Consider the following 15,604-nt stretch of genomic DNA (forward strand, 5'->3'; position numbering starts at 1 on the left):
TTGCAATCTACGAGGTCATTAAGAAAAGCTAAGTAGCTGTACTAACCACAAATATGCCTTTTATACAGTTAGGGCTAATTTTTCAGCAATGTGTCAGGCTTACAGGATCACATTTACAAATGCCCTTTTCAAGTTGTATCTAATTTCTGACATTCATGGTGTGTTGGGGAAACTCACCCATATTGCAGATTGTGCTAGGAGTGTTGCATTAAGAAGCAGCATTTCACCCTTGGGGAAATTAAAAGCCATCTCAAAGCAAACCTGAGATGGTAAATGGAGTAGGCCAGAGAGAGGAAGGGCATGTCTGAAAACTCAGAGCAATAAGATACTGATTTGCTTTAGTGGGGAGCAGTGGAGAGTTTTTAATCTAGCTTTCCTTTACAATATTAGTTTATGTATTTATTTCTTCAGTTTTTTTTTAAAGTACAACTATTACAAGCTCCCATTCAGTATTGTTGGTCACTTGGACTTTGAGGTTTGACACCCCAAAATTTAGTTCCAGCAGAGTCCATACAAGCTTTTAATGCACACTATTCAGAGTAATAAACTGCTTCCTTGAATGTTTTTTGCCTTTGACAAAAAGTTTTCATTAATATGCATGTAGGGAACACATTAAAATGGCATATTAACAGTGACATTTTAAATAAATCAAAAGAAAAATCTTAACACACAAGGAACGTTGTCAGTTCTTTATGCTAGTGTTTAGTTTTCACTGGCTGCAGAGCACTCTGAACAGGAAAAACACCAGTTACATGCTGCTAAGCATTATTATTGCTGTATCAACAGAGAAACAGATGCATTGTGGGTTTAAGTTTAGGAAAAGCCAGTAACATAGTTCTATGCATCTGAAGTACTTATCTTGCCCTATTAGTGTAGTGTCTGGGTGCCTCGCAATCTAATATATTTATTCTCATAACACCCCTATGAGAGAGAGGGAAGATTATTATACTCCTGTTGTAGATGAAAAAACTGAGGAACGGAGAGGCTAGTCCAAGGTCACATAGGGAGTTCTGTGGTGGAACAGGAAATTGAACCTGGTCCCAGGTTAATTCCCTGACCACTAGTTTATCTTTCCTCCTTTAGGAGGGTAGCCCAGAAGGAACTGTTTATATCCTCTCACAAAAGCCTCAGGAAGTCAAGAAGAAAGATCAGAGGAGGTCAGGCCCTAAAGGAGACTCAGACTTTCACTACAGTTACAGTAAGTTCATATAGGTCTATGGGATACATTTAATCATCCAAATATTTTTCAAAATTGTCCTTGGCTATTTGCTTTCTCTGATTTATGTGGACATAGAAATCAATTTTAGTTATCCTGTTGAAGCTATTTAAGTATTTTTGATGTTCTACTAATCATTAGAAATAATTCCATTGAACATCCATGGTAACATCACATTATTAATGGTTGAATATTTCAGTATTTGGTAAATTGACATGGAATAACTGTTCTATGTATAAACTAATTCACACGATTTCTCTGAAAACTTGCAGTGAAAAAACAAACCAACAAACCCAGAGGTCCAAGCAATAGCAGTGTTAAGTGTCAGAATACTATACTGTGAGCACAATTATAATGTAACATGGTAGGCTTCTAAAGTATCTTTATCAGCACACACAGCAGAAACTCACTAGTCTTCATTAAAGATTGGTCCCCCCGTTGTGGATTATTGAATTTTGTGAATTATAGTCCAATTCCTGCAATTGCGCTGATGTGGAGTCAATTGCAGGATCAGAGCCTTTGTGAGTAAGCAAATTGGGAAACAAATATCAAAGCTATTGTATCAAAGACTTATAAATTAGATTAACAAAATGAAGTATACTTTTAATTATCCGTAACAGTACTTCACTGTAGATGCAAGTATAGGATCATAGAAATATACAGTATTATATTTTCTATACATAACGAAAGCTTAATAATGATACCTTGCTAGTGGCTTAGTCACATGAGAATTAGTGAGGTTCTATCACACTGTAGAAATCTTTTTAATTTAGCAATAGAAGACACTCTCTTACTCTAGAAGCAGTCTGAGTCCATCTATGACCTAGAACTTCTGGCTTACATCCAAATTGGTCAGAAGAAGAAAAAAAATTATTTCCAGGTTGTCTAGTCTAGCTGGAGTTCTTCCCACTCAAAGATTGCTAGTGTCTGGACTGGACTCATCAAGGCCTGATTAGGAGCCTGGAGGCCCAGTTATAAAGCATGGCACTATCAATTCACATTTTCTTCACTTCTCTTTCCTGCCCCCAGTGCTTAATTTGTGTCAGGGCTTGTCAGGGCTGAGCCCCGGCACCTCTAGGTTTGGCAGTTCATAGCCCTGGCACCCCTGGGCTTGCCACCTCAATTATGAAAGTAAAAAAAAAATTGCTTGAGCCATGTCACCTAATTGCTTGAGCCCTAGCACCTCTTTCATTACAAATTAAGCACTGCCTGCCCCCAAGTAATCACAAAGGAATTACTACCAAACTGTAGGTTTCAGAGTAGCAGCCGTGTTAGTCTGTATTTGCAGAAAGAAAAGGAGTATTTGTGGCACCTTAGAAACTAACAAATTTATTAGAGCATAAGCTTTCCTGAGCTACAGCTCACTCTGATGATGTGAGCTGTAGCTCAGGAAAGCTTATGCTCCAATAAATTTGTTAGTCTCTAAGGTGCCACAAGTACTCCTTTTCTTTTTACCAAAATATACTGATTTTACAGGGGTCACAGTTTAAACCAGGCATAGAGAGCATTAAAACCAGCTTGCCCTCCAGTGTCTAATCAATATGTAAATAACAATCCTTTCCCATGCAAAGTGAACACTTGGCATTTTGATTCAAGAGATAATGATTGGACTGTTAACAGACCATCTCACAAAGCAGGAAGACAGGAATGAAAACCTTCACTGTTCAAAAACAAAGATACAAATGTGCACACCAAGAGAATTAGCACTGAAAGGACTACAAGGAAAAAAGGTAATAGGCAGCATTAAAGAGCTCGAATTTAACATAAAGTATTCATCTAAACCAGTGGTCGCTGCCAGATGTATACTGTCTGAATATCATATGCATTTTAGTCTGTCTGTATTTATTCACGGTGCACATTTTGATCGTTAGAATAGTGTAGGTGCAGAGTACATTTCTGAGAAAGTTTTAGTGCCTGATCTCTGTCATGTCAGAAAAAATATTTTAGGGGCTTGCTTCAGTCTGACAGTCGGAGTACTTTGAACCTTGAAAAGAACAAAAACACAACAGCGACCAAAAGAGATATCAGCAGGGGTGGTGAGTAAAGAGAGTACTGTAGACAGAAAGGCTTTTGTTCCCATAGTCGATTTCATGTGGCGATTATGGGGTGAATGGCTTTGAAATGAAACTGGTTTATGAAGTAGTTGCTAGGTCACAGGAAGCAGGACTGTCGGAACTTGTTTTGTGAGTTGATTTCTTAAAGAAACGAAGCTAATCTTTAAAAGATTTCACCCTCAATCTCTCTCTCACGCCCCCTCTCCTTTCGTAGTAGAAATTCATGTCATGGTAAGTGATCTTTGTTAGAAGGGGAGTTTCAAAAAGTTTGGGATGGGTGGGATCCATGTTACCTTGTTCCCGCAATTCTGCCCTTTTAGCCAATAGTGGGAAGCTATGCAAATGAGTTCAGTAGTCTGCCTCCAACAATCCCAACATGAGCTTAGAGACATTGAAAATTTAGCAGTACCGAGAACTCTCAAATTAGACTGGCACACCAACTGCAATTCTGGGACTATTTTCATTTTCTTTCAATAAGACATTACATGGGTGGGAAAAGACGTGCGATCTCGATGTATGTGGTCTAGTTTCACAAGACTACTCCATATAAGCCTGCAAATATGAAGTATAAGGTAAGGAAGTGGCTTCTTTGAAGGGGTTTTCTTATTAAATACTGTATATGTGGGGCGGGAGCCATTTACATCTTTAATTCCAAAGGGATTCTGACTGACAGCTCCATTCCAGTGCACTGCGGGCTAGGAGAGGGACTGGATGAGCGGCTGTATTCCGTATGTATTCGATGGATGTACAGCACTTTGCTTGAAATACCCTAAGTTCTGTCTAGTTTTTAGACTGTGTCACACTGTCCCTAGGCAAGCTCGCAGCTGATTTCCTGCAGCGGCTACAGATATAGTAGTAGCTCAAAGGAGGTGGGAAAGCAGCGCTTCTAGGTTTCAGACTCACTTATTTTTGGATTCATCCTAAGGCAGTTTTTAACGTCTCTCTCTCTTCTGCTGTGAATGACTTTGCCATGTGTGTGTTTCAAAGAGACCTTGCAGAATTCTACCCAGCATATTTTGAAATCGTTAATACTGAGGCTCGAACGTGGATAAATTGTGGATTTGTTTCTCTTTTCTGAAAGTAGAAGGTGTTTTTAGCAGAAAGCCTGGTACACATAACGTGAGTAGTACATGTATTAGGTTACAGTTCTGTTGAACCCTTGTAAAAATTCTTCTTGCGTTCATCCCTGGCAAAACATTAACTGGCACTTTATGAGAAAACGCTCACTTTAACCTTGTATCAGCAGGTACGTACGATGAAGTGAGCTGTAGCTCACGAAAGCTTATGCTCTAATAAATTTGTTAGTCTCTAAGGTGCCACAAGTCCTCCTTTTCTTTTTGTATTAATGTATAATCAAGAAAAGGAGCTAGCCAGAGGGGGAAAAAAATCTTATGCTGACTGAGACACGGTAGGATTCTGCATGAATTTCTTGGACCAAATTCTGCTCCCCCATATTCCAGTGTGAAATCTGAATTGACTGCACTGAAGTCAGATTCACGATGGTGCAAGTGAGAGCAGAATTAGATGCCTTAAATGGAAAAGAAGTGTATAGTATATAGTGATAACCTGGAAGAGGATTCTCTGATTTTTTTAATTTTGTTTGATTTCAAAGGAGAATGTGCTTTCTTGTAACTTTTTTGATGCAAGTACAGCTCTACATATCTGTACAAGGAATTAAAATCTCCCCTCATTTACACCAGTATAATTGCCGAGACTTCAGAGTTTCACTGGTATAATCAAGAAGGACATTTACATCTGTGGATGTAAAATGTATTTATAGATATCAAAATACATCTTCCTAAGTGATATCCAACATTATTGTCCAGCACTGTTTATAAATATAGAAATTGTTGTTTTCCCCCTGTGAAATGATCAGCCTGTTTCCCACACTTTAACAACATATGGTTTATGTGAACAAGCTGCAACTTTTTAAACATGATTTGCTTTAATTAGCTGTGAGCAAGAAACCAATTATATATTTGGAAATTAGAACCATATTCCTCTCTTCATTCTTTAACAAACCAACCAAAACACTTTAATGTGTCAGATCTATTTAATACAGTTGTTCTTAAAATCATAAACATGAAGTGCTGATGGGTCAATCAATCATACTGTTACACGAATTATAAATAGCTGGGCAGGGTACTGGATTGCTGCATTAGACTAATGTATAGATCTACAGTAATCTTTTGTGATTGGAAAAAAGGGGGAGGGAAAGAATATTTTAGCTCCTCCCCTACAAAAAAACCCTCATCAAGGTCAATAAAAAGGTGAATTAGAAAAGTCACACACATCATTCACACTTAAATTGCAAGCTCTTTTTGGGAAGGAACAATCTTTTTATTATATTTGTACTGTATCTAGCACCATGGAGCCCTGATCTTGAGGTGATGAGTGTGGTTTAAGAACCTATATATAGAGTGGAACCTCCAGATGCTACCAGAATACAAATAAATAGTAGCAATAATACTTGTACACCCACATTCACTTTTAACTATGTACATTCTTATCTGATCCTAAAGATGAGCTCAATCCAAGCCTTTAGAAATGAAACACTCACAGACTTTAGGAAAGTTTGGATCCAGATCCAGACTTTATGGCCAGCTCCCATTTCTCTAATTAGCTGAACTCCAGATTCCATATATGGCACTCAGATACCATAGCAATAGGGGTCATATATGACCCAGAATGACAAACAGAAACACCAAGTCACTTGGGAAGTTCAGATCTGGATCTGAACGCTATGGCTGACTCAGTGTTTGTAATGGGCTGAGCCAAAACCACTGATCCAAATGCCCCCAAACTTTAGAGTTCAGGTCTATCTTTATTTGGTACTGGTTTGGAGAAAGAGTCACTTACACACAGAGGGAACATGATTAATAAATAATATAACAAAATATGGAAAGCACTGAAACCACTGACTCACTTAGTGGAAATGGTCATTTGTTTTAGCATTAATCTTTAGCTAATTAAATATACTCTCACTCACAAATGACCTATATTGTGCTTTGACTGCAAAATGACAGATCTGCAAGATTATACAACTCCCTACAATCTCATCACCCTCCCTCGCACACTGCCAAGAAACAACTCTACAGTAGTAAGGTGATCATATTTCACACTAGCCACGAGACACAGAGAGTATGAAATAAGCCACTTCCACAACAGAAATCTTCCCGGTTCTGTAATGTTCCTTCCCTGTCTAATGACAATGAGAGCTTCAGTTTGGAAGGGGATTACGTAATTCTAGATGGAGCAAGCTAGACAAAGAAAAAGAAAGAAAGAACCATAAAAAAAAGACAGAAGGTTTTTGGTCTCCATGAACCTTCCTGCCAAACTAGTGTGTTTACATTTCCTGGGAAGTTTGAAGTATTTATTTAAACTGTTTATCCAGGATAAATATCCCTAGATCTATTTCTTGGGGGGTGGGGGGGAGGCAGCAAACTACAAAGAGAATACCTGCTTGTACAATATTTCCTCACTTGAATATATTTTTTATTTTATATTATTTTTCCTCTATGTCCTTACTTACTGTAGGGAGAAGAAAATAATAGTATAAGTATTAATATTTTAAGTTTTGATTAGAAAAAAGTCAGGTTGCATTTATGACAGGTGTACAGTGTTTCACAAACAACTTCCTGTAATTTTCCCAGTGCAATAAGTGCTGGCTGCTGGTTTGTTTTTGTTTGTTTTACTTTCCTTCTACCTGTACATCAGAAGAGCCTCTGTTTACTGAGGTAACTGAGAAAATGGTTTTATTCCATGTGGAGTGTTGCTTCTTGGTGAGAAAAGGATCTGGCTCACTATCTAACCTGAACTACTACTTTTTGTCTTGCTCAAAATCTTCCTCCAACAGATCTGGTAGTGAAAAGGATTTGCTCAGCTAAACTTCTTTTGTTCGCCCACCTGGTCCTCAAACAACAGGGGTGAAATTTTGGCCCCCACTGAAGCCAATGGTAAGACTCCCATTGACTTTAATGAGGCCATGATTTCACTCCAGTTTTTTTCTCTGTGCCATTCCTTAATCCACTCCCTAGGTCAAATTCAGTGGAACTGTGTCTATGTACACCAGAACTGAATTTGACAACTAGGGTAGATGAGATTTTTCTTCTATGCTTCGCCATCAGTCCTACATTTTTAATCTCCTAGTTTCCCAATATTTAATTAGTCAGACCTTTATACCTTTCACCTATGTTCTACCAGATGTACCTACATTGCAAGCTGTGTTATGTATGTGTATTTGCATATTGACTGTGAAATGTCTCGTGATTTTGTATGAAAGACTATCAAATATATATTCCATTACATTGTGATTGTATTTTGCATACCTCAGGTTCTTTTTTATCCAGTAATGGCATGTTACATCCTATAGACTTTTCACTGGGAGCACGTCATCCCGGTATTACATATTTCAAAAGACTGAATTCACAATTTCTAAATCCAAACGCAACCTATGATTCGGCAAACAAAATGTCCATTACTAAAACTTTGCACTATGGTAATGAAAATGTAATTAGTTTCTACCATGACTAGATACACTGTGACACAATGGAAGAGTACTGTGATAACAAGGCTTTGATAGCTATTTACCAATCACAAGCAAAGGCGGGGGGGGGAAATATTTTTGTTATAGAATCCAAAAAGGTGTCTGTGTTGGGTGGGTGGACTATGACTGCATTCCTCGTCTTGTTTAAACACATAATAATGATGTAAATGTCAAGTATGAGGTCTTGATTATCCATTTTTAAATAATTTGCCAGGCAAGAAAGGAACCTAAACAAACTGGTTTGAAATGCCTGCCATTTGTACTGGGCAGTAATATATAGACTTAATTACAATGCCCTGCACGCCAAGTCAAACAAAATAGTACCACTGGGAAGAAATACTATATTTCCAACCAGAAATGCTTGTGAAAAGCTATTTGTAAACCAGGCAATGTACAACAAATTATTTGACTACGTGCAGGAAAAAGAACTGCCTATATTTTACTGACCAAAACCCTTCTGTTTTGTTTACTCTTACATTCCTGACTTCACCCAGTGACTGTTGAGGTATGAAAGTGCAGTAAATAAGGTTTGTAAAACCTTATCAAGAATTACACCACAGAGCAAACTAACAAAGTTAAAGACTACCCTTCAGTCTACCAGGCAATAAACAGCGTTTAGACTGATTTAGTCACTTTATATCTTAAAGGGCAGATCATCATCATCATCAAAAAAGGAACATGATAAACTTGTAACAGATTTTTCTTGCTGATTTTTAGCAGTCTGGAAACCAGTACTGTTGACAGGAAGGATTTTCTTATTAGAAGCCAATTTAGCACTAACAAATTGAACAAATGCAAGTTACACATACTTCTAGAAGACATTACCATTGACAACAATCTTTGCAAATCTGGTTCCATTTTTGAGCCTGCCTCTCTTAAAAATGTTCCCTTTAAGAATTTAAAATTTACCTTATATTATACAATTCAGTAATACACATACATGTTTTAATTCGTATTGGGCCATGGGACTAATCCTGCAGCCTTTACTCAAAAAAGATTCCCATTAAATGTAATGAGAGTTTTACCTGAGGGATGACCAACAACCATATTGACCCCCATGTCAGTGGAGAGGGGCAATACAAATGGATGTATGTTGAGTGAATGTGAAAGAGAAGAGTACAGTCTCAGCGACCATGGAAATGCCTCTCTGCAGATGCTTTGAAGGGTTTGTGCACCATAATGTAGGACAAGTGGGTTATGATTGGAAAGCAGCTGTTATCCTTGACATCACACACAAAAGGTGATGGCAATGAACAAGGCAATGGTGGCATTGACATATTGCCAATGGCCTGGAGAAGACCAAAGGGGTTAGTAGCCATTAGATAAGTACTGGGCAGGTGGCTCTTGTCTCCATGCATCTTAGGACTCTGCAGGACTTGGGACCAGACTGCTGGTCATTTCTGCTGAAGCCATTCCCCACCAAGGGCAGACTGTATCAGAGACCATAGTTATAAACTCACTTCTCTCTCTTCTGTTAGTCTGTGAGGAAGACAGTATGTCATGGTCTCGCCTATCAACTGTCTATTTACTTATATGGTTCCCATCACCATAGTATCTAAGCACCTCACTCACAACACCCATTTTACAGATGGGAAACAGGCACAAAGAGGCTAAGTGACTTATCTAAGGTCACAGAGGAAGTCTGTGGTGGAGCAGAGAACTGTAACCAGGTCTCTCAAGTACTAAGCGAGTCCCCTAACTACTGGGTCATCCAACTCTAAACGAACCTACTATAAAGTCATGTCAAAGAACTACATAATGATGGGCAATTGTTTAAATGGTTTGTAGGCTCTCTGCATAAGGATGCAAAAGTTCAGGTGTTGACGATAAATGTATCTGAACCTATTTTATCTGGAAATTTGGCTAGATTATCTATGGTTTCTAAACAAACAAAAATAAAAAAACAACAACAAAACCAAAAAAAAAAAAAAAAGCCCAGTAGTTCCTGGTGTGGGCTGGGTCATTAGAAATACCAGGAGAACAGTGTTACTTGTGATATTTTGTTACTTCTGCTTTCACTTGTTACTTCTGCTTCCATGAGTTGTAGAGGCCTGGGAAAATTGTATGTAAAATGGACTTTAACCACACTTTTTGAGATCTCTATAAAGGTTCAGATCATGTTGTTAGTGAAGATTCAGGTCCGTTGTTACTCTAAGGCAGTTTGCCTCTATTAATAACACCTCAACTGATATGATGATGATGACCTTCAGAAGAACTGAACATGGGTTTATAAGCCAGAGGTGGCTTTTATGATCCATTGCTGGTGTGGTGGTAGCAGCAGTAATAGCCTGTGAAGTTGCCCTAGGAAACATATTCTGAAGATGGCTTTAGGATAGCCCAGCCAGACAGAGGAGGAATTTTTTCTATTAACTGCACAAAAACTGATGCTGGTGAAAACATTACTGACAAATCTAGTTATTATTGAGGATCACTGTACCCTATTCCTGAATTATAGCATTTTATCATTGACCATTGAACTCTTTGTGTGCGTTTACTGGGGAGTGGCTTACATTACAGTGAGCTTGCACACACTGGAGTCAATACTCTGTGCTGCGACTGGAGTCCTCAGAAAGAATTCTATCTGACTTAGTCAAAAGTTCTCCTGAGTCACAGACACTTGTAAGTGGGTGCGGCAATCTGTCACCTCCACACTCAGACTCCACAGACTTTAAGGCTAGAAGCAACCATTATGATCATCTAGTCCAGTAGTCCCCAACCTTTTTGTGGGAATAGCATATTCCTGTTCCCAGAAGACTGCAGCGGACGCCAGACACCCTGCTGCCGAAATGTCGCCAAGAAGCGGCAGTGACAAGAAGCGTCGCCGCCAAAATGCCGCCGAGAAATAGCAGCACTTCCCGGAGGCATTTCAGCGGGCGGTTCTCTGGCAGCCACGCTCGGTGGCGGCATTTTGGAGGCATGGTGTCCTGTGGGCGCACACAACTGCCCCGGCGGGCGCCATTGCACCCGCGAGCACCGTGTTGGGGACCCCTGATCTAGTCTGACCTCCTGCACAGTGCAGGCCACAGAACCTCACCGACCCAGTCCTGTACTAGACCCATAACTTCTGGCTGGGTTACTGAAGTCCTCAAATCATGATTTAAAGACTTCAAGTTACAAAGATTCTATTGTTTCCTCTAGTTCAAACAGCAAGTGACCCATGCCCCACACTGCAGAAGACAACAAAAACTTCCCAGGGTCTCTGCTAATCTGACTGGGGGCAGTGGGGAGAGACTTTCCTTCTCAGCCCCAAATATGGTGATCAGTTAGAGCACATAGGCAAGACCCACCAGACACACACTTGGGAAAGAATTCACTGTTGTAACTCAGAGCCCTCCCTATCTAGTGTCCCACTGCTAGCCCCTGGATATATTTGCTACTAATAGTTGCAGATGGGCCGGCCACATGCTATTGTAGGCAAGCTCATCATACCAACCCGTCCATAAACTTATCAAGCTCATTCTTGAAACTAGTTAGATTTTTTTGCCTCCACTGCTCCCCTTAGGAGGCTGTTCCAGAATGTCACTCCTCTGATGGTTAGAAACCTTTATCTAATTTCAAGCCTAAACTTGTTGATGGCCAGTTTATATCCATTTGTTCTTGTGCCAACACTGTCCCTTATCTTAAATAACTCCTCTCCCTCCCTTGTGTTTATCCCTCTGATGTATTTATAGAAAGCAATCATATTTCTCCTCACCCTTTGTTTGGTTAGGCTAAACAAGCCAAGCTCCTTAAGTTTCCTCTCATTAGGTAGGTTTTCCATTCCTATGACCATCCTAACAGCCCTTCTCTGCACCTGTTCCAGTTTGAATTCAAATTTCTTAAACCTGGGAGGCCAGAATTGCACACACTATTCCAAAGGTCTCACAGTGCCTTATATAATAGTAATAACACTTCCCTGTCTCTACTGGAAATACCTCGCCTGATGCACCCTAGGATTGCATTAGCCTTTTTCAAGGCCCCATCATATTGGTGGCTCATAGTCATCCTGTGATTGACCAATACACTCAGGTCTTTCTCCTCATCTGTTGTTTTAACTGATATGTCCCCAGCTTATAGAAAAAAAAATGTTAGTCCCAGAGTACATGACCTTGCAGTTTGCACTAATAAATTTCATTACTTTTCTATCACTCCAGTTTTCAAGGTCATCCAAATTTTCTTTCATTATATTCTAGTCTTCCTCCATATTGGCAATAGCATCCAACTTTGTGTCACCCACAAATTTTATTAGCGCTTTCCCACTTTTTGTGCCAGGGTCATTAATGAAAATGTTAAATAAGATCGGTCCCAAGACCGATCCCTGAGGAACTCCACTAGTAACCTCCCTCCAGCCTGACAGTTCACCTTTCAGCATGACTAAGGCTACGATTTTGTCAGGGATGTTTTTAGTAAAAGTCATGGACAAATCATGGGCAATAAACAAAAATTCACGGAAGCCGTGACCTGTCCCTGACTTTTATGACTTTTACTAAAAACATCCCTGACAAAATGGGGAGGGAGAAGGGTCCAGCATCCTTCCCCCTGCCCTGCCCCGCAGTGGCCAGGAGCTGCAGGGACCCCATTTCCCAGTGCCTGGGAGGGGTCCCCTGCCACCCATGGAGGCTGGGCTGCAGTGGGCATGGTCCCCAATGTCATGGAGATCATTGGAAGTCACGGATTCTGTGACTTCCACGATCTCTGTGACATAATCCAAACACAGTATCTTATGATTACCATAATATCACTATTACTAGCTGGTTTAGGGCCATTAAAACAACCCTTTAACAAAACTGATACCAGGTAATTTTTTCCAAAGCAATTTAGGAGCCTAAGTCACATTTTCAAAGTGACTTAAGTACTTAGGAGTTTTAATCCCATTGATTTTCTATGGGACAACAAAGTCGCTTTTGAAAATTTCACCCTAAATCACGTAGGCACTTTTGAAATTTTTACCTGATCGATGGGTATCGTTCTGTGATTACAAGATGCTTTATACTAGGTCTTCAGGAGGAACTATCACACAGACATACTATGGGGGCATCAGTGTGTGTACAGCAAAGTAAACAGTGGTGAGTAAAATATACCTTATACACAATTTCTGCTATTGCTAATTAAAGCTGGATTTAGAGATATTAGGCCAAATTCTCTCCTGGTGTAAACTGATGAAGCTCCATGGATGTCAATGGAGTTGGACCAATTTATACCAGCTGAGAATTTGACTCTTGAATATTGCTACCTATCACAGGCTGCTTTTGCAAAATGGCCCTTTGCTTTTTTCCCCTTTGTCTAGACTTTAATAGTAGTGGAAATTACCCTCATTTTTAAGGGGTTAGTTTTTCCCCGAGTGCACTTTTGGGTGTGCCTTGTATTTGTCAGGAAATGGGACAGCTAAAGCTGCAGTTCAGAGTCCCAGAAACAGTTGTACAGAATGATGAAAATTGTATATTTTTTCCCCTCTCTAGGATTGGAACCCACGTCTGCCTTTTTATTTATGTATTTATTTTAAAGCCAGTTCATAGTCAGGCTGGATTAGCCTGCCCTAGAAAGGAAAAGCAGTAATAATGGATTTACTCTACAGGAATGCAATCAGCCCATCAGAGGCCTTTTCTTAAACACATCCCGTTCACTGAGAGGTTGAAATTTCAGCGGGAACAACCCTGTGAATCATGTAGAGACAATGGGTCCTGGGGAATGTAGAAGTGGCCTGGGAATAAATCTGGTTTCCCAATGAATGTCATCTTGCTCACTAGGGAAAACAGACCATGACAATTCAGAAACCCCCTTCAATGCACAATTCTTTTATCCAGAAGCGAAAACAATAAAATGTATCCTTTGCCTGTCTGACACGTACTTTGCAATAGCTGGGTTTGTGTGTCTTTTCTTAGTAAATTTACATTGAGTTAAAATGCCAGTGATAACCAATCAGTTGCCTAGGATTTTTAAGGTACTATTGCACTTGCCAAGACGAGATCTTCTAGTGGATTTTTCTTTGTATTGATGCACTGTATTAATCTGTAAAAAAATGGGCTTAACTCTTCTCTCAGTTATACTGGTGCTATCTTACTGAATTCAGTGAGGTTTTACTGTTGTAACTGAGAGAAGGCCTGGGTCACCTTATATATTTTTTTTAATATTACGTTATGTGAGCGTGTGCCTGTCTGTCTGTTTAGGCATTTATATGGTTCTTACAACCAAAGTAAATATCTGAGTGCTTTATTATTCAAGCAATATTAGGCCTCATCTACGGTACAACTTCAACTGTGTTGGAGAACCCCATTTAGGACACAGTTGTCTCCCACACTGGTGACACCACATTTGCAATATAAAAAAGGTCCCCAAACTGTGCTAAAGACTTGAACATAATGAACCACCCAGTTAACGTTTGGTCTTAACTTCAAAATGAGTGTTATAACTAGTCTGGTGACCACCATGTTGTCATGATTTTCATGTCATGAAGTTGTACGGAGAAAGTGTAAGTCTGTCTGGGAAAAGACTTGTTGCAAGTGCCTGCAAGTGGAAAGTTTCAAAACTTAAACCAGATTTCAGGGTTGGTTTTTTTCTTCTCTCTCACATTGTTTTTCTGCTCTACTCTTTTTACCCATAAGCATGCAACATCCAGTCTCCTTTAACTAAGGAAGTAATTGACTGCCTGAGGGAAAGAATTTATGTTTTCCACATACTTCTATTTTTTACTAGTATGGGGTTTAAACAGAGTGAGATCACTTACACTGTATTGTTTGCTTGGTGTGGTGCTGTTTTTGTTTTTTTGTTCTTTTGTTGCTGTTGCAGAATGCATACCGGTCACTGTGCAGATTTGAAAAGCCCTTTTAAAATCATAGTGCTAGATCACCGCCCTTTGGGAAAAAAACAACGGGTAGGGAAAAGATATGTAGAAAAATTTGAGTTATTAACATTGAGGGAGTTTCCCAAAAAATGGCCAGGTTTTGGAAGCAGGACAAGGGCTGCAGTTTGCCTTCCCACAGAGTGAGCAGGGACATGTTGCTCCAATGTTGCTGATTTTCCAAAGGTCTACAGGAAAATGTGGTGAGAAATTCACATTTACATAGATGGTGTGAGCTCTTCTCTCCACCTGAAAGTACTGCTTCATCTTGAATTATACCATCAACAGCTAAGCCTGGCTTCTACACCATCTCTAAGAGGGTTTTAAAACACTGAGCAGGAGCCCACAGATGTTAACGGTATTGGGGTTAGCATTAACTCATTGCTATTTTCCTTGATGGCACACAAAACAGCATTACCCTCACTATGCCACTTTTTTACCCAGCCATGACCTGCAGATTCCCAATTGCATAGAATCCATGCAGAGGGCACGCTATGTGATGAGAGGAAGAGCTGTCTCCACATGAGTTGAACTCTTCTTCCTTTGCATCTGGCAGGCTTTGATGCCATTTTAGTGGCCTTTCTGCTACTTTTACCCCTTCCAAAAATTAAAAAGGGACTATTTGGCTCCTTATTTAGGCATTTAAATTTTAGGCCAGATTTCTCAAGTTTCCTTATCACAATCTGAGAAGCAAAAAACAAAACAAAACAAAAAAAAACCCCACCTCCTCCGGTTTACTTAGATGATGTAGCTTATTGCTCTTCCAGGAATAGAGTTACACTTACAGGGCATTATAATTTAACCAGAAAGTGGAGGGTTTTTCTTTTGTTTTTAAATCGCTTGTCCAGTTGAAAACGTGAAATTATGAGAACAATGAGGTATTTTATTCGCACAGGGTAAAGAACTGGTGCTTTTTCCCATCCTCAGTTTGAAACTCTCCCTATTTCTCCTTTCAGTATCTCCCTCCCTTT

At 39.6% G+C, this 15,604-nt stretch overlaps 1 protein-coding gene across 4 annotated transcripts in view; it reads left to right on the forward strand.

Annotated features, from left to right (window-relative positions):
- NEDD9 (neural precursor cell expressed, developmentally down-regulated 9) overlaps window positions 1–15,604 on the forward strand; it is a 137,438-nt gene that overhangs the window by 85,743 nt on the left and 36,091 nt on the right. The window contains exon 1 of one of the 4 annotated variants that reach the window (XM_038392630.2): window positions 3,627–3,842. The exons of the other annotated variants lie outside the window; for them this stretch is intronic. Coding sequence (XP_038248558.1) covers window positions 3,831–3,842 — 12 coding nt within the window. The 5' untranslated portion in view covers window positions 3,627–3,830. Of the gene's footprint in view, window positions 1–3,626; window positions 3,843–15,604 lie in introns of those variants that run through there. 4 annotated transcript variants of the gene reach the window in all.

This window comes from Dermochelys coriacea, chromosome 2, assembly GCF_009764565.3.
Source record: "Dermochelys coriacea isolate rDerCor1 chromosome 2, rDerCor1.pri.v4, whole genome shotgun sequence".
Lineage (NCBI taxonomy): Eukaryota > Metazoa > Chordata > Testudines > Dermochelyidae > Dermochelys > Dermochelys coriacea.